General features: G+C 29.6%; 2 protein-coding genes across 5 annotated transcripts in view; one reads left to right on the top strand and one right to left on the bottom strand.

Moving 5' to 3' along the window:
- Nucleotides 1-21,062, bottom strand: part of LOC107439363 (uncharacterized) — a 603,558-nt gene that overhangs the window by 540,063 nt on the left and 42,433 nt on the right. The gene's annotated exons all lie outside the window — the stretch shown is intronic.
- Nucleotides 1-21,062, top strand: part of LOC107436757 (uncharacterized) — a 103,321-nt gene that overhangs the window by 59,378 nt on the left and 22,881 nt on the right. The window contains exons 2-3 of one of the 4 annotated variants that reach the window (XM_071183131.2): nt 15,668-15,747; nt 20,466-20,623. The exons of 1 other annotated variant lie outside the window; for it this stretch is intronic. Coding sequence is in view for 1 of the 3 variants with exons in the window: in XM_071183129.2 (XP_071039230.1) it covers nt 15,721-15,747 (27 nt within the window). In the remaining 2 variants the exon portion in view is untranslated. Of the gene's footprint in view, nt 1-15,666; nt 15,748-20,465; nt 20,624-21,062 lie in introns of those variants that run through there. 2 more of the 4 variants (XM_071183132.2, XM_071183129.2) reach the window with 2 other exon arrangements.

Raw genomic sequence — 21,062 nt, 5'->3', positions numbered from 1 at the left:
GGGGATAAATAGATAGTTGCATAAAAATATTAAAAAATATTCAATTATAAGATACAAAAATGTTTTTTTTTTATCTCAGATTTGGTATCACAGACTTAACTCTCGATTCTTTTTAGATTCAATTGAAACCCAATTTTCTCAGTTGCAAATATTTCCAAAATTCTTTGTTTCAAAGTCCTGTCAAATTTTTGTTTAGCATAAAAACTCATTAAATATTTTTCACCCAAAAAATGAATTAGTTTTATTAGAAAGGTAATTCTTACTAAAATCTTACTAAAATTTTGTATTCAGTATTTTACTAGCCTGTTTTGTCTGAATACAATCCTACATAAACCTTATTATAAAAGTAAATTGATCTTACGTAATGTTCCATTATTGCAAAGTGGTTGATATACAGTTTTAAATATGTTTATCATAAAATATTGTCTTATAAGGTAATATCGTAAAATATCACTTTTAGAGGAATACCACTTTTTGCTTTAAGCCTTTCATTTGGAAAAATATGATTGGATGACACATTTTTTTCTGCTGCATGAAATGTTTTAACAGATGTCAGAGACTTTCGTTTCGCTGATTTCATATCTAAAATTGGAATTTCTCTCCGACAGTTTCTCTAAATGAGATTTTTAATCAATTTTCTTATCGAAATATGCAAATTAAAAAACGTTATATATTACATTTACAGGGGATCGCAACTTTTTTGAAGGAATTTTACTGGTTAAAAATACTTTTACCGATTTTATTACTTTTTACAGAGGACAGCCTTTGAAATCTTAATATTCTTTGTTTATTAACTCTCAGCAGTAATATGGCTGTTCTCAGTTATCTGCTTCTAATGAGTATCAATAAAAAGTATCGCAAAATTTTAAAAACATCAGATCATATCAAAAAGTTAAAGTTATTAAATTTCTAAATTAAATTAAAGAACAAAAAGATTAAATTAAATTTCTTTAAAAAAGAACATTTAAAATCCGAAGTGTTAAAATTTTTATTAAAACCTCTAAGTCTAAGCCAGAGGCTGAACTATATCATTTGAGTGGAATACATCAATCGTCATTTGCACTATTCTTATTGGACGATTCATATTTCAATCTCAATAGAAACGTGTTCCTATTGGTTGCTATCTGTAACTTGAATGATCATTGATAAATTGCCAGTGTACAGGTAAATGAAGTGACGTCAGTTTAGACATCATTACGCAAGTTTCGGTGTCACAATGGTACACTTTTGTCTGTAGGATAAATGGCAGAGATGGTTAAACAGAGATAGATAATTTAATCCCATAGATGTTTCGTCACACCAGATAGATAAATATACAGTTAATCGTACATTAAATTGACAGAAAAGGAAAATAAATTGCTAAATATTTGAAAAATATTGTCTGGCAGTAACAATAGAATATTTGTTTTTGATGATGCAGAAGCTCGCCCAAAATTCCAGATCAACGCATGAAATACATCATGTTATTTTTCTGGCTAATAAAAACATAATATATATGTTATAGACAAAGTATGAAACATCCCATCTATCAAATACCTAGGCATTGTGAATAAGGAAAGACGTTTTCGGGTAAGTACTAGGCATTATACTAATGCCGGGCATTATTAGTAAATATGAAATGTGAGATTATAATATACTTTCTGTTGGAGTGGTTTGTTACTCCTCTGAATACATCAAGTTAACAGAATTAAGTTTCGGTCGTGTGGTGGCAACAGACATTTTCTTTTCAGATAACGTAAGTGACGTCATCCGTGCATATAATTATGGAATCTGTATATAATGCATGCATTGTTGTAGGCATGGAATCAGTCGACTTATTATTTTGTCTCTTCACTATGTCACGTCACTGTGTTGTTGTTTCCGGTGACGTACCAACATTATTGTTAAGATGTATTTATGCTTAATATCTTCAGTTGTACGCTGTATCGAGATGGTACTGTATGAAATAAAGAAATGTTTAAATCTTCAAGTTTCTTTATGTGAGTTAACACTTTCACTCACTACTGTGCTACTCCGCTAACGCATCAACAGTTGGTTATGGGCCTTCGAACCCGCAAGCCTTTAGTCTGGAATATCGAATAAATAGACTAATAACGAGTGGAAATAAGTCTTCAATTTTCAATATGACTGAGTCTACTGATGGAACAGTTTTTGCCTTTCCAAAGCTCGGAGATTTTAATTATGGAAGCTGGAAAATTGATATGAAAGTTTTGCTAATGGAAAAAGGATGTTGGGACTTTATAACTGGAAAAGAAATACCACTTGATGATACAGCAGCTGAGAGAGACAAATTGGCCTATCTTCTACGAAAACAACGAGCCTACACGACAATCTACATGGGAATCGAGCGGAAATACCAATCCCTGATTGCTGATACTGAAGACGGGAAGACAGCTTGGGAAACGCTGAAAGTAAACTTTGAACCTACGTCGAGAGCTCGTCTGGCTGGTTTAGTCGATGATTTCTTTAGCACAAGATTTTCACCCGACGAAGAAACGATCGGAATATATAGCAAAAGAATGTTGGAGAAGAATAAACAAATTGAGGATGCTGGATTTAAATTGCCTCCAATATTAGTGTGTTTTCAGCTGATAAGATATCTGCCTTCTGAATATGATAATTTGATACAGATTCTTTACAGAGTAAAAGATGAAGAATTTACGATCGATTCAATTACTAAGCAACTAATTACGGAATCTGGAAGGATTGAACTGAAACAAAAAGACGAAAATAAAATTACGTTTGTGAATGATGCTTATTCAACTAAAGTTCGAAAGGGTGATAATAAAAGACAAGCAGAGAATAAGAAAATTTTCAGTGGAAGCAGTCTGGGCCCTAACAAGAAAATCGAAGTAACAAATCCTCGTCGTTCTGTAGTATGCAAGTTCTGTGAAAAATTGGGTCACACTGAGGATAAATGCTACAAGAAAGTGAATGTGCAACGTCGAAAGAAAGCTTTTTTATGTGAAAAAGACTATTCAAGCCTGAATGAAAATTTTGAATCTATGTGTGTGGAATCGTCTAATACTAATCAATTCATAGGAGAATTTTTAGTAGATACTGCAGCAACATCTCACATCTGTAAAGAAAGAGAATGGTTCTCCTGGTATAAAGAGATTACACCGACAGAGGTTCTAGTTGGTGACACAAATAGCTCAACAATTGCCACTGGTGTTGGAGACATTGACTTTACTATATTGGACATTAAAGGTAAGGTGGAAATTACTTTAAAAAATGTTCTATATGTGCCCAACATGAGGCGTAATTTGATTAGTGGAGCGAAAATTGATATTGCTGGTAACTATGTGGAATGGGGCCGCAATAAAATGGTAATTTGTGATAAATTTGATAATTATATGTTCACTGTAAACAGAAAAGATAAATTATATGTTTTGAATGGATATCCAACAAAATTTAAAGATAAACTTAACGAAAGTATTGATAGTAAGAATATAGCTTTAATTTCAACTTTAAATTTAGATATTGTACACAGACGATTCTGTCATGTGAATATGCCATTAATTCGAAGTATGAGTAAAAATAATGTAGTAAAAGGCATAGAAAACTTAAGTAAAAGTAAAAACGAAAATTGTACTAGTTGTAAAATTGCCAAATCAACTAGGGTATCTTTAAAACGAAATCGTATTTATCATAGAACTACTAAAACTTGTTTAGAAAGAGTGCATTGTGATTTATGGGGACCTTCTCCCGTAAACTCTTTAGGTGGTAACAAATATTTCTTATCTTGTATTGATGATTTTTCTCGTAAAGTTGATGTATATGTTATAAAAAGTAAAACCGAAGTTTTCGAATGTTTTAAGAAATATTTAGCTAAGTGTGAAAGGGAAACTAATCTTAAGTTAAAATGTGTCAGAACTGATAACGGGCTAGAGTTTTGCCATAAAGAATTTGAAAAGTTCTTAAGCAATCTCGGAATTAGAATCGAAAGGACTAATGTTTATACTCCAGAAATGAACGGGATAGCAGAAAAGTTTAATAGAAGTGCAATGGACGCGGTAAGAGCAATGTTACATGATAGTGGGTTACAACCCAAATTTTGGGGGGAAGCTTTGTTAGCTTTAGTGCATACCAAAAACAGATGCGAGCATAAACTAACTAATCATTTAAGTCCAATTGAAATATGGTCAGGTTTTAAACCTTCAGTAAGACACTTTAAAATTTTTGGATCACTAGCTTATGTACATATTCCCAAAATTAATCGAAATAAACTTCAACCTAGAGCTAAACTTGGAATTGTTGTAGGATATGCTGTACGAACCAAAGGGTACAGAATTTTTATTCCGAATGATAAGAGAGTAATTGAAACAATTCATGTTAGTATTGATGAAACCAAAAAGGGTGTAGAAACTTTATTTGGGAAAAATAAATCATTTGAATATGTTAAATTCAACCTAAATTTGAGAAACGAGCTAGATAACTTTAATAATGAATATAGTAATGATAAAACTGCGTTAGATAAATTAAGTCCTATTGATATCGAAAAGTGGGAAAGGAAAGAATGTCCACGAACTAAAAGTAAAAGAATAGATGTATTTTATTATCCTCCATCAAATAAACTAAGACTTAGATCTTTAAATGATGTTAAAAAGTATTGTGAGAAAAACAAACTCTCTTTTGAACCTGAGAAATTTTCATTTAAAGCAAAAAGTAAACATCCTAATAACGTAACTAAAAGTTCAAGTAGTGAGGAAGATTTAAATTCAAATGAGGATTTCGAATACGAGTGTCATTTTTCTGAATTTCCCAAAACTTTTGAGGATACACAAATTTGCAAAGATAGAGAAAAATGGGATTTTGCTATGAGTGAAGAACTCAAAATGATTGAAAAACGCAAAGTGTGGGAGTTAGTAGATCTTCCTAAAAACACTAAAGTGATAGGCACTAAATGGGTTTACACTGTTAAACGTGATGAAAATAATAAACCTAAGAAATATAAAGCTAGACTTGTTGCTTTGGGATTTAAACAAAGAGCAGGTATTGATTATGGAGAAACATTTTCTCCTGTTGTTAACTTTTCAATTATTAAATTGTTATTTATTTTATTAGTATCAATGTTAAACTGGTGTCATTATCAAGTCGATGTAAAGTCTGCATACTTGTATGGTAATTTATCGGAATGAGAAATTAAGGATAAAGTTTAAAGAACTTCCAAAGTCTAATGTTAGTCTTCCGATAAAACTCGGATGTAAACTTCCTGAAAAAATAAATGAAAGTGATATTGTTGAAAACGACTTAATGAAACGATTTCCATATCGAACATTAATCGGCTGTTTAACCTTTTTAGCTGATCGTACGAGACCTGATATTAGTTTTTCAGTAAATTTGATGTCTCAATTTTCAAATGGTTATACGTTCAAACATTGGAAAATCGTGGTTGATTTAATGAATTATGTATTTAACACTAAGGATTACAAAATTAATTTAAGTAAAGCTAATAATTTAAATTTAATTTGTTTTTCTGATGCTAATTGGGGCTGTAGTCTGAGTAATCGCCATTCAACTAGTGGATATTTAGTAAAATTTGGAGAAGTAGTTTTTAGTTGGCGTTCAAGTAAACAAAAATGTATTGTCCTTAGCTCAATGGAATCTGAATTTGTTGCCTTATGTGAAAGTATGAAAGAAACAGTTTGGTTTTCTAGAGTAATTAATGAACTTAGTATTCTGCCTGACAAAATTGTACCAAAAGTGTTTTGTGATAATCAGGCTGCTATACATTTCTCTAGAAATAATTGTGAAAACTTTAAGACAAAACATATAGATATTCGATATAAATTTATTCGACAACTTATTGAAGAAAATCTAGTAGAATTAGCTTTTATTCATTCTAAGAATAACTTAGCAGATTTCCTAACAAAACCATTAATGGGTAATAAATTTAAAGAAGTTGTGAATAACATATTTTTCTCTGATATAGATCACACGACCGTGGGGCCGTATGTTGGAGTAGTTTGTTACTCCTCTGAATACATCAAGTTAACAGAATTAAGTTTCGGTCGTGTGGTGGCAACAGACATTTTCTTTTCAGATAACGTAAGTGACGTCATCCGTGCATATAATTATGGAATCTGTATATAATGCATGCATTGTTGTAGGCATGGAATCAGTCGACTTATTATTTTGTCACGTCACTGTGTTGTTGTTTCCGGTGACGTACCAACATTATTGTTAAGATGTATTTATGCTTAATATCTTCAGTTGTACGCTGTATCGAGATGGTACTGTATGAAATAAAGAAATGTTTAAATCTTCAAGTTTCTTTATGTGAGTTAACACTTTCACTCACTACTGTGCTACTCCGCTAACGCATCAACACTTTCCCTAGGCATTGTATATAATACTTAGGTATTCCATAGAATGACCGATTCTTTTTAGGCAAAGTAGGAAAAAAAAGGTCCTGATAAGGATATATACATGTTACTGGTAATGTTGTTGATGCGGGGTAACAAAAGGGGGGTAATTTATCCATGAATCTTCATTTCTAATTAGGGTGGACTGTATTATCGCTGGTGAGACCTAAATTTAGTTATTTTTCTAAATCTGGTAAATGCATAGGAATACGACAAGATAGAGAGCACCATTACAACCTTACGACAGCTTGTTTATTGCTACTCTGACTGGTTACAAAAAAGTTACGGTAGATGGCACTGGAGTAAAGATACAACAGGTAAAGTATGAAATGCAAGTATATGACACTCCCAAACAACTACAAAGAGCAGGCTATGAGTGAGGCCCTCGTTTAAAATCACGTGCCACGTGATATTCGAAACGAATCGGACGAATCATATATTTGTATAGATGCAAATGCGTAAGATATGAATCGTTCCATACATTGCCAGCTAGTTTTAGGCCTATAGAATAAACAAGAGATGTTGATTTACCGAAGTGTTAACGATAAATATCGTAGTTATTGATATTTAAAAGTCTATTTCTGAATTCTTTCTCTCTTTTTAGATGAATTATTATAATTATGAATTATGCCAAAATATTGAGTAAAATGAACATAAAAAGGCATCATAATTCATTTACATTGTAATAAACTATTGCGTACTATCTCTCCCAATATAATGTTGAACAACCCAAAAAATTGTGTGAAGGTACACTTTATTTCAAGTTAACATAAATCGATCTTTCAAACACTATTAAAAGGGTGTAATTTAAATCTAAACACTTATAAAGGGAAAAGATTACACCAGGTAAGCGCGTATTCACACCACAAGTGAATTATTTTCGTTTTCGAAAGCACCTATGCTGATGCACTTGGGATATCATCGGTAAACTGTAGTACATCGAGTACAAAGAATGGCGTGGGGTTATTGTTGTATTCTCCACTGCTATATATCTTCAGAAACAAACATTTCGCGCTAAAATATACATGTATGTTTTTATTTTTGTAATAAGGTGAAATATATCTTAATTTTTAAATATTTATGAACTGTATTGGATGATGTTGTAATGAATAATTTCGATCCGTTTCTGTTCTTTTAAGCCTAATTCGGATTAGCTTTAATATTCTGCCTGTGCTGTACATGTTAAATTTTCTAATTTATATATTAAGAAGTAGCGTGTGAGTGCATCCTGTTAATAGTACCTTAAAAATAACTTTATTGTCTTTTATGAATATTATATTTACTGTTATTTTAAATTTTGGTGCTACTAAATAACAAAAATAATAAAAAAAGCTACTTTACGTCCAGATGTGTAAAACACATTCTTAGTGTTTTATCATACCGGGTTTTATTACACCACCAACACCAAGAATTAACAGTTATCTATAGTGTATAACTACACCATCAGGGTGTTTAGAAGTTGCCACCATTTTGATGTTAAGATACATTTTTTTTTCAATAAAATTATCAAGTAACTAAGAAAAAGGAATAACTTTTAAAATTCCAATACTTAACCCCGAACTTTGTCTTACAAACCAAGAAAAGAAAATAAGACTAACTCAAAATGAATGAAATAATAAGAATAAAACTAACTAAATGAAACTTTGTATTTTTAAAAAGTTCCTAAGCATTAAAATTAAAAAACAGAACTTCTTAAATAAATTTATCTTCCGAATAAATTCAAATTTAATGTTAAAGAACCTAATGTCAGTTTTCATGGATTATTAAATGAATTTTTTCCCTAAGGAGCATTAGAACAATTGAAAATAAAGAGACAATTTTTCTTTTTAATTAAATTCGATTTTCGTAAAACTTAAAACACTTCTTAGATGAAAAAAGGTCATTAAAATAATCTTGAAGAACTTTTTATCGTTTAAAAAATAGCAGTCTCGATTTGAAAGTAAAGATTTATCTTGTTAAGTTTGTCAATACTTTTACTTTACTTTTTTACTTTAATAAAATGCTTTTACTTATTCAGACAGTTTCTGATATTTAAGAATTTTTTTTTAATTTATGTTTTAGTTTATCCAGGTAATCTGATGAAACATATTGAAAATATGTTATTTTCTTTACATGAATGTTTTTTTAAGGAAATAAGTTACAAATATGTACTTTATTACAACGATAATCCCAAAAAAAGTATACCAATAAAAAATTCAAATAAATTAAAAATTATTATTTGAATAAAACAGTTAATAACTTTATTCTTATTGATTTTATTTTCCACAAATTTGATGCAAAAATTAAATCATTGTTTTTCCCTAAAGTATCTTAATTCTTTTAATGCTCAATCAGATTACTAAAATGTTTTTAAAACTATTGAAATAAATCTAAATTAAAATAAAAATAATTTATTAATATTTAAGATATTATATTTTAATAAAACAAAACTTTTTCTTTTATCTTATTACAATTTTTAAAAGTTCATAATTTCTGAAATATTACGGATAAAAACAGATGTTTTTTTTAATATTGTAAAAGTTTTTAACTGACATTTTAATTTTTGGAATACATTTACTTGTAATTTCCATCTAAAGCCTGCAAATTTAGTTTTGTAAAATGTAATGCTTGCATTTAAACCTTATTTAAAGATTTATGTGTATAATGAAAAATGAACAATTTGAAATAAATATATTCTTTTTTCCCTTTTACGTGAACTGGTTAAACGTTACTTAAGAAATGAATTATGTTCGTTCAATTAGAGAACAAAAATAATATATAAAAGTATAATTATAATAATTATATGTATAAAAAAAATTTAGTGGCGTATATCGTCAGAATATTTCTAAAGAATCAAAATAAAAGCAATGAAACGGTTCCTCTTTTTAATGGGGTAATCTTCCTTTAAGCATAATTTCATAATTAATCTTGCCTTGAATTATAACGAAGTGAGGAAATACAAATTTAAGTTTATAACAAACACGCCACAGAACATATTTTACTAATTATTTTGAAGAAAATATTATTCAGAAAATTACATTTCGTCCAAATTTTAAAATAGCACGAAACACCAATTTGCCTAGAATATTTTTCTTGAACTAAAAAACAATTTAAACATAAAGTATTTCATAAAACACATTTTAAATATTCTTCATTTTTCGATATATTTTTGTCAATTATATAGTATATAATGCAACGTTCTTGTTCCTTTTTTTTCGTCATACATTCCAAAAAAGCAATTCTAAACTACAAAATTAATTGCAATGCATTTTTTTGAGAAGAAGCTTGAAACTGTATATCATAATTTGTAATTTTGCATGATCATTTTATTTAACGGTGATGATAGATTTCTATTTTTGAAAATAATTTAACTTTTCTCAGAAATTAACAGATCAAAAGGTATTTTTGCTTACGAACAACATTTACTATTGAATGTCATTAATAATACCTTTTAATCATCTAATAAATGCTTACATGTGATTGCAGGTTTTAAAAAAAATTTGTTCGTGCACGAAATTTAAAACCGCGTACCTACACAATTAAATAAGCGAAAACATATCCAATTTTTTTTATTTATCATTATTTATTTCCCTTCCTGGTAGTTTTACGTTATTAGATTAAGTAAAACATGCTTTTAAAAGTTCATCCCATCAAAATTAATATTAACTAACTTCAGTATCATTTAACATAATGCTATTGCTGGTGGTCAGCTCCTGATAGTCCAAAATTATGATAATCAGCAATGTTCTCCTGTAATAACTTAATGATTATTTATCATTATTACTCCTGTAAAATTTGAGTCATGGCTATCATTAATCCATCATAATAAACATTAACAATAATTTTAAATAGTTTCTTTCAATGAATGACAAAAAAAAAAAAAAATTAGAGACTTGTCTTGTTGTCTTCGCTAAATATATGGTTCGAAAAATATTAATCTTTATCCTGGGCATAATTTCTATCCATAAAAAAGTATTAAATGTTACTTCTCACCTATCAAAGAGAAGCTTTATCTAAAATTTATGCTAAATTAGATTTAATGTGTGCCTTACGAAGCTAGAGTTTTAATATCAGAGATCATTACGGCTTAAATATTGCCAGTGGCAACAAATCGAGGGATACATCTAGCCAGCAGATTTCATTTATAAAGTGCAATACCACAGTAGTTTAATGAAAAGTTATTTTGAGGAAAACTGATGCTTGTCTACCCTGGGCTGTCGCTCTATCAATGATGATGATTAAACTGAAAACCTTTTTACTACACGTAGATATTTATTAATATCTACGTGTAGTAAAAGAACTTAATTACATTAATATTTTAAATGTTTTAACAATTATGTTTTTTTAAATTTTAAAAGAAACTTAAACTTTCTTCACGTTCAAACGTTTTTTTTTCCTTGAAAAAAGGTTTTAATAATAGTACCTAGTAAAGTTATCTTTAAAGATTTTTCTTCCTGGTTTATCATGAGTTTTTTTATTTATTTTTTCTTAAAAAGAAACAGCCGCAGTTATAAAGAATTAAACAAAGCACACACACGAAGAAAAAATTCTTATAGAATTACCGTATTCTTATAGATTACTGCATAGTAATCTCATTTTTGATTAAAAAAAAATATATAATTCTGGTAATAAAAACCAAAATATACGGTTTTTAAACCATTCAATAGACAATTTTTCCATTCATATGGTAACAATAAATTCTGTACAATAAATTCTGATTTTCATAATTATAATTCTTTTTATCACGACTTCAGTAAAACTGAAAGGTAAATGTAACCGAATAACTAGTTTTTATGGCATGTTGTAAGTTAAAACTATCATTATAAAATAATCATATTTAACCCCATATACCAAATTTTATCACATATTATAGAACCCTATTTTACTGTTAAATTTACTAAAGCGTTCACCAAAGTTCTTCGGTAAAAATTACCGTGCTTTTGGATTTTTCCATAAATCCAGAAACACTGTAAATTTGGTCATATTCTGGTAGTTTTGAATATACATTCTTCTCAGTATACTAGGGTGGTCAGAAAAATGTTTCTTTTCCGTTCTTGAAAATTTGGTAAATCGAAAATTGCATAAAATTTCTTGAAAATTCCGTAAATGTGTTTAATTAATAAAACGCTTTACTTTAAATACAATATAGTGCATCATTGAGATGAGAAAATGCGGAAAGAATTATTTATTACTTTTCTGTTTACACTTTTTTAAGTAAACCCTTTACCACAGCTAATTTAATGTATTGTTTATTTCATTTTTTCATATGATAAATTCTACAAAAAACAAAAAAAAAGCACTGCTCATTAATAATTTATAGAAAAGTGTCTAAGTAGTAAGCATAAGCAATAACGCATTTCCATATAAATTTTCCGATTAATTTAAAAAGATTAATGGTGCATGCATGCCAATATTATAAATATATATTTTATTCAGTAAAAAAAATATATTTCAGAACAAAAAACAATTATGCGAAACGTAAATTATTTAAAATAAATCGTATTTGTACTTTCGTCTTAATTAAGACAATAAATGTTTAAAGAGGATCTTTAAATCATCTAAGAATTCAATGATTTAATATAAAACAACTAACCAAATGGTTACATTGAACTTGACTAAGAATAAAGTTGAAAAGGTAAAATAAAGCTATAAACTTATAACCCTTAATAATAGTTAAGCTCTTAATAATAGTTAAGCTCTTAATAATAGTTAAGTTAATAATAGTAATAGTTTAATAATAGTAATAATAGTTAGTTTAATAATAGTTAAGCCTGGCGCTGAAATCAATTGAGAAAGAGTATTGCTATTTCGACAAAAAAAATTTCATTTTACTTGATTTGCCATTAGAGTGGAAAACTCCTTTCTCTGTAAGTAAAAGTCATTTCTAAAACAAGGTATATTTTCCTACAAAAGAAGTTGAATTGTACAGTTAAAATTTATTGTTTCTCACGAGGAATTTGAATTTTTCTTTAATTCCTGGATATCTTTAATAGCTGGTCCTTGTACAATCTAAACATATTATTTTGTTGATTTCTAGATGTCATTTTTTAGTTACAAAAGCCTGGTTACGTTAAAATTAAAATATCCTCTAAAAATTATGTACGGTAACTATTAAGTAATTTAGTTTTCAAATTGTAATCTCGCAAAACTAAAATATTTAATTCCAAGATTAATCTTGCAAGACTAGGATATTTATATTCCACAATAGCAAAAATTACTTTTTGTTCACTTCTGTTCTCATTGTTTCTTATTACACTTGGACAAGCCTAGCACGCCTTTGCGAATTAGATCAGGGGGTGCTCCTTTCACTTGACAAACGAGCAGCACAGGGGTGAACGTATGACTGAGCTTAAAATCCTTCGTATAGATGGCAGCACCACTTATTCGTGAGTCCACTTACACAATTTTGAAGTATATCTGAAGGGGAAAGAGATTTTTTCCGGATCCCAGAACCCATGGCTCTGCTCAGCGACCAACAATGAGACTTCGGATTCCACTGATTTTACGAGCTCGTATATTGTATATACTCGGTGGGTCTTAGCAGAGTCACGAGGATCGAACCCTGGCCCTTTCGAACCGGAGTCCAATCTTCTAACCACTGGGCTACCAAAGCTAATTTTTTTCTCTGTTTCAATATTTCATTATAAATATCCTTTTATAATAACTTTACTTTCGATGAAAATTTTAGGCATGAAATTTTATTTCTGAAGTCCAGGATTTCTAGTTTCTTTGGAAAAAAAATTAATTACACAGTAAACAGTGGAATTACTTTTATTCATATGAAATTAACGTTATGTTAAATTTGATAATTAAGTTAAAAAAAGTATTCAAATTGCACATATTTTTAATAAAGTACAATACATTAAAATTAGTAATTTAAAACTATTTTTATAATTCAAAAAATATTTAAAACGAAGTGTTTGGTAACAATAAATAAGAATTTATAAATCAATTATAAATGTATGAAATAACAAACGATTTAAGGAAACTATAGATCAAAGAATTTATTTTTAATTCATAACTGCATACTTATTTTCTTAATCTATGAATTAAATTCATGAATGAAAAAATCATACTTCAAATTTCCTGGATTGTGTTCCGTAATGCTTCGTAGTTTTTCTTAGCTTTTATTTTTCAAAAAAAAGCAAAAAGCTATTTTTTTAATAAAGAATTTAATATTTAATTATCTCCGGTTTCCTAAACTTAAAAATGTCAAAATTTTTCTTTTGTAAACACATTATTAAAATTTTTGTAGCTATCTTAAAGTGAAATCATGAATACTTAATCTTAATTTTCTTACTTTCAGAGAAGATAATCTCGCTCTCTTAAAGATCAGTGTTTATAGAATGACAAAAAATGGAACATGATTAAAATGAATATAATTAGACTTCTAGCCTGTCAAGTACAATAGCACGCAAAAAATTATTAAGTTTTTCTGAAAATATTGTTTTTATTAAAATAAACGTATTTCAGAGAAAATATTTAACCTCGGAAATTTAGTCAAGAGTTTCCATTGATTTTGTTTAACATTCTTCTACATTTCCAATACATGACTGAAAATGAAAGTACAACAATCAATGGGGAAAAAAAGCCAGATGTGATTGTTCGGCGCCAAACACAAAGCATTTTTATGTTGAATTTAATAGTGAAAAAGCGACCTTGTGGAAAACTTAATGCTGCTTCTAAACTGAGCTTGGAGCAAATGCAAAAAGGAAAACTGGAAAAAAGATCATTAGAAGCCTCTTGGTTGCGAAATTCGTACTTATCTAAGGAAGATTAAACCATATAAGACGCAGACTCCATTTTAAAGCCCTAATAATAATACATATTGAAGTTAACAAAGATCAAAAGATGCAAGAAACAACGTGTGGTTCAATAGAAAATGTTAGAGGTAGGGGAAAAAAACAAATTAAAGTCTAAAGATAACTAGCATGCATCGATGCTGTCAAACCCGCCTTAATCCAAAAAATAAATATACTCCATAAATTCAATAAACTGCAATCAGTTTTACATGTTATGAAAAAAGTTTAAAATCAATAATTTCATTTAATATCTATCATAAAAAGTCAAAACTTGATCAACAGAGTACAAAACGGTTGAACATTTTAAACATTGTTTAGGCAATCAATAGTGCCGTTACTTAGAATCTTTTCGAGAAATATGTCAAATTTTGTTCGCTATTGAAAAAAAATAGTTCGATGGTCATTAAGTCAGAGGCGCCATTTTGAAAGGGTAAAAAAAGTGCCAATACTTTCAGAAATAGGGAAAATTTGTGAACAGAAAAACATGAAAAGTTATCAGAAATTCTCAAAATGAATTTTTAAAAAATTAATTTTATTAAATTATTTAATTAGAAATTATTTAAATTAATGAATTAGTTAAAATGAAATTTCGAAATTTTTAACCAGTGTTCTTCCTGTTATTTAAATTAAAAAATAAAAACAAAACAGAATACGATATTTCGATTAGAAAAATTATCGTTATTTGAAAGAAAATGATAAAACATTAAATAAAAAAATGTTTTATTATAACTGTACATGTGTACACAGGACTCATACACAAATTCAGTGATGTACCGTATAAAATTATTTGGTCAATGCCCATTTCAAAATATTTTTTATCAACCCAATATTAGATAAATACACTTCAATTATTTAGCCTTTTCAATTGTCTGTTCCCATTCGTGATAACAAAATGCGTTTATAAAAATCATTCAAAAGTCTTAATTGGTCAGTGTCTGACCAATAGCTCCTAGAAAAGAGAAGGCCTCAGCACGGGTTACCATAAACAAGAAATTTAATCCTTTAGTAGTCCAAACGTAATGACATTTTTCTTCTTTTTCATGGACTACGCAGTTTATGTTTATCATGTCGGACTACTAAATTGATCCGTGCTGAGGCCTTCGTTCTTCTAGGAGGTGTTGGTCTGACCCGCGGGTTATAGATTAACCACCACTGCTATAGCGTATCAAATGATAAACCGAAAAGGTATAAAAGACATCAGACATTCAATAAAATGACAAGGTATCCATCATAATTTATAAAACTGAATTGATTTTTTTAATGGCTGTTCTTTATCATAAACACTATAACCTAATAATGACATTTTTTCATACTTAGCCAAAAGAAACTTTTATTTTATATAAAGCTAAGTGAGGAAGTATATAATAGTTCTCATAGTTCATACTTTGACTTAAAATACCCAGTAGTTGAAAGTATGTCGTTTAATACATAAACACTCCATATAAGTTCATTTTGAGTGAGTAAAACCTTAAAGTGTAATGAATTGTTATTTCATTTTTTTTCTATTTGTTGATATAGTTTCCTCTGTTTGGGGGAAAAATGAATTGTTGTTGTATTTGTTTCGAAACAAAATGGAAAGGACTTATACGAATATGAAAGTAAGTCAAGTTTGCATTTTTTAAAGTAAACAAAAAACACTTCATATAAAGCAGTTTTTAGCTTAGCAGTATTTTTCTAAGCTTTTTAGCCAAGGCTTCTGGGGAGAGTTAAGGTATATCATCAGAATTAAATTGCACAGCAACTCATGCCCGGAAATGTCATCAAACGCTGCTAGGAGCGCATCTCTTATATGAGCAATTTTTTCAGATGCTTCTGAACAGATCATAATAGGGAAGCGAAATTTCCAGACATGGGTTCCTATGCATCTTTAATCCTGATGATGTGCCCTAAAAAAGTTTGCAGTTTTAAGAGAGAAACAAATTTCGTATTTGAAATACCAACACCTGAATTAGGCAAGATCAAGTATTTGTATAAATACAACCGAAAATTTGTTCCGCATTGTAAACAAAAACTTAATAATGGATTAGAACAATGCTGAGAAAGAAGAATAAGTAAATAATACGAGTAACTTTTTTTAAATGAAAAAATACCTCTTTATAATTTGTATTATTTTTTCATGTTATTTTTTCATAGAAATCATGATTTCTTTGTTAATTAACCCCTTTGTGGTCATATGACTGTTCTCACCTACCAATTTACATTGAAAAAAAGTAAGAATGCAAAGAACTGTTCAAAAGTACACTAAGAAACAGTTCGTAATAGGAAGAAACGCCCCTAGTGGTGTATGACTACATTTCCGATCATGAGCTCCAATGCAATTTTAATCCTGATCATGTCCCCTAACTCCTCTGAAAGTTTGTCGCAGTATCCTTGCAATCCCCCGTTATATATAACGTTTTTAAACTTGCACATTTCGGCAAAAAATAGACAAAAAATTTAAATTTAAAAGGTAAGAGGGACACCGATTGAAGATTTGAAATGAACGATACGAAAGTTTCTAAGATCTATTAAAAATTCTTATGCTACAAAAAATAAAAAGCAATTGTTCCCCAGTGTTGTTTAACTAATAGAAATGCCTACGTTATTACAAAAGACGATTTTATCAAAAGTCATATGTAAACTAAACCAGAAAAGAAAATGATAATAGTAATAATAGTAATAATAATAGTTTTAATAGTAATAATAGTAATAGTAATAATAGTAAAAGTAATAATAGTGATAGTAACAAAAGTAATAGTAATAATAGTAACAGCACTAAATACTTCAAATACTATAAATATGACAACTAAAGTTTCATTCGAAGTTGCTATGTAATTCTCCAACCGTTATGTTGAATAAACCATCCTAATACATTAAAGATCATCTACTCAAATTCAAAGATCATGCCTAAATTTATATAAATGTAAAACGCCTTTACTGTGGATAAGTGCATACGCATCAATAGTATGCATAATCTGAAGCGTTTTATTCCATTTGAGAGATTCCGCGCTGGTCAAACAGGTGAATTTGACAATTATTGAAGGCGCTAGTCATTAAAGATTTAGATGAAGGATGATGAAAATGGCGTTCATAATCTCTACTAGTGTGTTCTGGAACAAAGCATCTATACATTATACTAATAAGAATAAGGTAATATTCAACCATGTTAAATTAGAGGGATGAATCCACGAGTATTCTGCAAGCTCCATTTTTGCACTATTTATGTGTTTTAAGTCACTATTTTACTAATCATCTGAGCCAATTTTAGCTATTTTTGAACGAAAAAAAACTTGAGATTTTGGAGAGTTGTAAAAAATAAATTAAATAAATGTAATTTAAGAACCTTTCTTGATGTTTGCGTAAAGATCGATTAGGTGATATGAATTTTCGTTATTGCTAATTCTAGAAAGACTGGACATTGCTTTATACCTAAAGAGACTGAATGGACCAGTGCGTTCTATATATACGTTTCTGTAAGGCTAATAGATGAATGATTTAATAAGCACTTAAATTAGATCAAATTATGAAAAGTTAGAAGTACTCAACTCTTTCAGTAACTTGCTTTTGAATTACAGAGAGACAGAACACAAGCGGAACCAAATTGACCCTATCCGTCGTTTTAGTGCTAAAATGCAGATATTCTTCATAAAAAATACGTGATAAAAGTAAATGTGTGATCTTTAAAAAGGATAGTTTGTTTTGATTTTAATATTAGGTATTATTAGTTTATTTTACTTAATGACAATTACGTATATATTTATTACTTTTAGGTTGCGCAGCTGTTTTGTCCGAGGATGCGTTGAAATGACCTACTTTAAAGTACATATTCTCAAATCTAATTAATCTTTTTTTTTTGGTGATTTTTCTTCTTTTTTTTTTTTTTGAAATGTTTGATGAAATATAGTAAACTTAAAGTTTAGGATAACGTCAAAAAAGTAACAAGGCTGTCTGTTTTGTTTGTTTGAAGGATTTTTCAATACTTAAGCCATTTCAATATGCTGTTTATTAAAAAAATTTCACCGTGTATTTAATAAAATAATTATTAAAGATTTAAAAAATACACCACTGCTGCCGGTTGCTGTCGGTTACTTATTAATGGGCTATTTTTAAAAACTTTGTCAGAAATAAAATCAAAACTACAGCACACATGAGGAATGGATAAATAACATTTCAGCGACGAAGGAGAAAAATTTATCAAAATTTAATAAATGACATTTGAGAAGACATGATTAGTAACAGTAAAACCAGTTTTAATGCCAGAGGAGATTGAAGGAGTATGAATTAAAAATTAAAATATGATTATCTTTATTACACAATTAAAAACAAACATGCATATTTTAACAGAGAAATATTATTTTTGTCGATTTATAACATCGTAGAAGAAAACAACAAACTCACGTCAACTCGTACATGATTATATGCCCACAATTTACTGATGTTGTATAAAGTGCGCCAGTGCTGATATTTTTGGAAACAAAAATAATTCATGTATGGTGAGAATGAGCATAAGCTTAGTGCAAGCTCTTCCCATATGTATTTAGATTTAAATTGCACAGTTTAAATTGTACATGAAAGTTCAATTTGGTGTTAACTTGAAATTAAAGTGCTCTATCACGCAACTTGGGTTGTTTATCATCATATACAGAAAGATAGGGTCGGGATAGCCTGGTTGATAGGACGTTGGGCTAGTGTTCATTGTGTTCGAATCCCGATGATTGAAGAATCACCGTGTATTACATGGTGACTGATGCGCGTTAAATCTGTTGGGGTCATAAAGTCCTCCAAGTTCCCAGAACAAATCAATACCGTTGGGGGAGCCGCAGTTACCCAGGGCATAGAGCGTTTCCCTTCCAATGAGGTGAACGGGTTCGAATCCCAGCGATGGCTGGTCGACGCGAATTCCGCATCTGGCTTGCACCGGTGACAGTGCTGACACGAAATATCCTCAGTGGTTGACGGATCATGGGTTAGAGTCCCCTTGCCGTTGGCTAATCGTGTAAGGTTCTCGTGATTTTTCTCTTCATGTAACGCAAATACGGGTTAGTTCTATCAAAAAGTCCTCCATGAAGGTAAAAATTTCTCTCGATACTTGATTCAGGAGTTCTCTTGTCTTCTGGGTTGGGTTCAAATTAAAAGGATACAGAGATGAACATTAGTAGTCGTAAAATTAAAAATTGGGTCGGCTGTTCAACGACGGTTATAAAATATAAAATCAAATACCGTTGGGGGTACTGAATCGGATATTGATCGTTCTCAGGTTCAGGCCTATATTACGATCTGTGGATGAATGAATGAAGTATAAATGGGTCCTCCCTGTAAAACGGGCTGTGATGTGTGTGACTGGAGTCATATTCTTGGCCATATATGGCGCCACTGAAAAAAAATGAGCAGTTTGCCTTAAAAATTTGTTTAATAAAAAGCTGGTTTGCTGGTATTGGCAAGTGACACGAGTAACAACTACAATGACAACGGAAAGATATTCCACCACAGTTTTTACAGTGAAGAGTTATTTATGGTGTTTCTCAACATCGTTTTGGTGAAAAGTAGTTGTCACCACTTTTGGTGTCGAGATACACTAAAATTTTTTAGAGTGTGCCTTCCTTCGAAGCTTGTAACCCCTGAATCACGCTTTCTTACTTTCCAAACGGTATTTCATAACAGAACTAGCAAAATTTATGTTCTTTTTTACTTGAAAGAATAATTCAGATTTAATCTAAAGATTCTTAAATATTTTATTCTGGGACAATCTGTCGTTTTCAGTGGGAGAAATGAATTTGCAATAGTTTTCTTCTCGAGACGTCCAATATTTAAATTATATTTCAGCTTTATTTCATGAACTTATGAATTTTTAATTCTTCAAGTCTTAGAAGTAAGTTTGAATGTTATCGGAATAAAAACTATTATGCTTACTTTAATTAAACATTAATTTAAATAATATATCTAGAAACTCCACATTTTGTCGACTGCATGAATAATTGATAACTCATCTAGCGAATCGATTACATTTCAAGCTAAGGGTTGCTATCCAATTTTCAATTTTTATGATGCTCCTTATTTTTCCTATAAGCTTGCAACGCATTATTCAGAACCAGTCATCATTTTTAGGCTCTATCTTTAATTGCATGCTAACTCCCTGAGGGAGTGGATTTTTTATATCGTTCGCAGATGCGTACAGAATGCATGCTTACATTTTCAGCAGATATATTATTTATTTTCGTTGGAAATCGAAAATATAGAGCTTCTTTTCTAGTACGATTCTAGTATTTCATAATTATTATCTATTTTTTTCCGGAAGAGGCTATGAATTTTACATTTAATATGAAAATTGTTATTTAAGGAAATACCGGGCAATAAATCTAACTTTAACTTATTCAAGATCAGCGAAAAGAGAAAGACAACATTCTGCTTGGTATTCAGCTGGCAATCAAGTTCGTCACCCACGCTTGACGACGTCGCTTGGAGGTAGCCAAATGGAGGATTACTCTATATTTTAAGGTACCCTACAAAATATTACAAAACTAATTTTTCCCTCGTTTTAATTTTCAAGGAATAATATGTTTCGATCAAACAGATTTCATTCTGGAAATAGCAAAATTATTGAGTAGGTCCCTTGGAGCAATATCATTCTTATCCTCTTTTGACGAAATATAGGAAAAATTAGTTTTCACAGTTTCTGTAAAAAGTATGTTAGCCTACTTGCCACGTTTTTTTTTAAATTTTTTTTTATTAAAATAAGTTCGGAAATTGTGTATTTTTTATAGCACTTTTTTAAAAATCAGATGACTCTAAAATTAGCACAGCTTCGGAATCCTTACAAATTTCAATTTTTAGTATTTCCTGCTTAAAATAATAAGGCATTTTCCTGATAATAAATTATACTACAATAATATCTTGGAAATCATGCTAAAGTAAAAAATTAAACAAAATAGTTTAG

The sequence above is a fragment of the Parasteatoda tepidariorum genome, chromosome 7 (assembly GCF_982258835.1).
Source record: "Parasteatoda tepidariorum strain Cologne lab strain chromosome 7, Ptep-v5.0, whole genome shotgun sequence".
NCBI lineage: Eukaryota > Metazoa > Arthropoda > Arachnida > Araneae > Theridiidae > Parasteatoda > Parasteatoda tepidariorum.
This window is presented reverse-complemented; position numbering and strand designations above follow the sequence as displayed.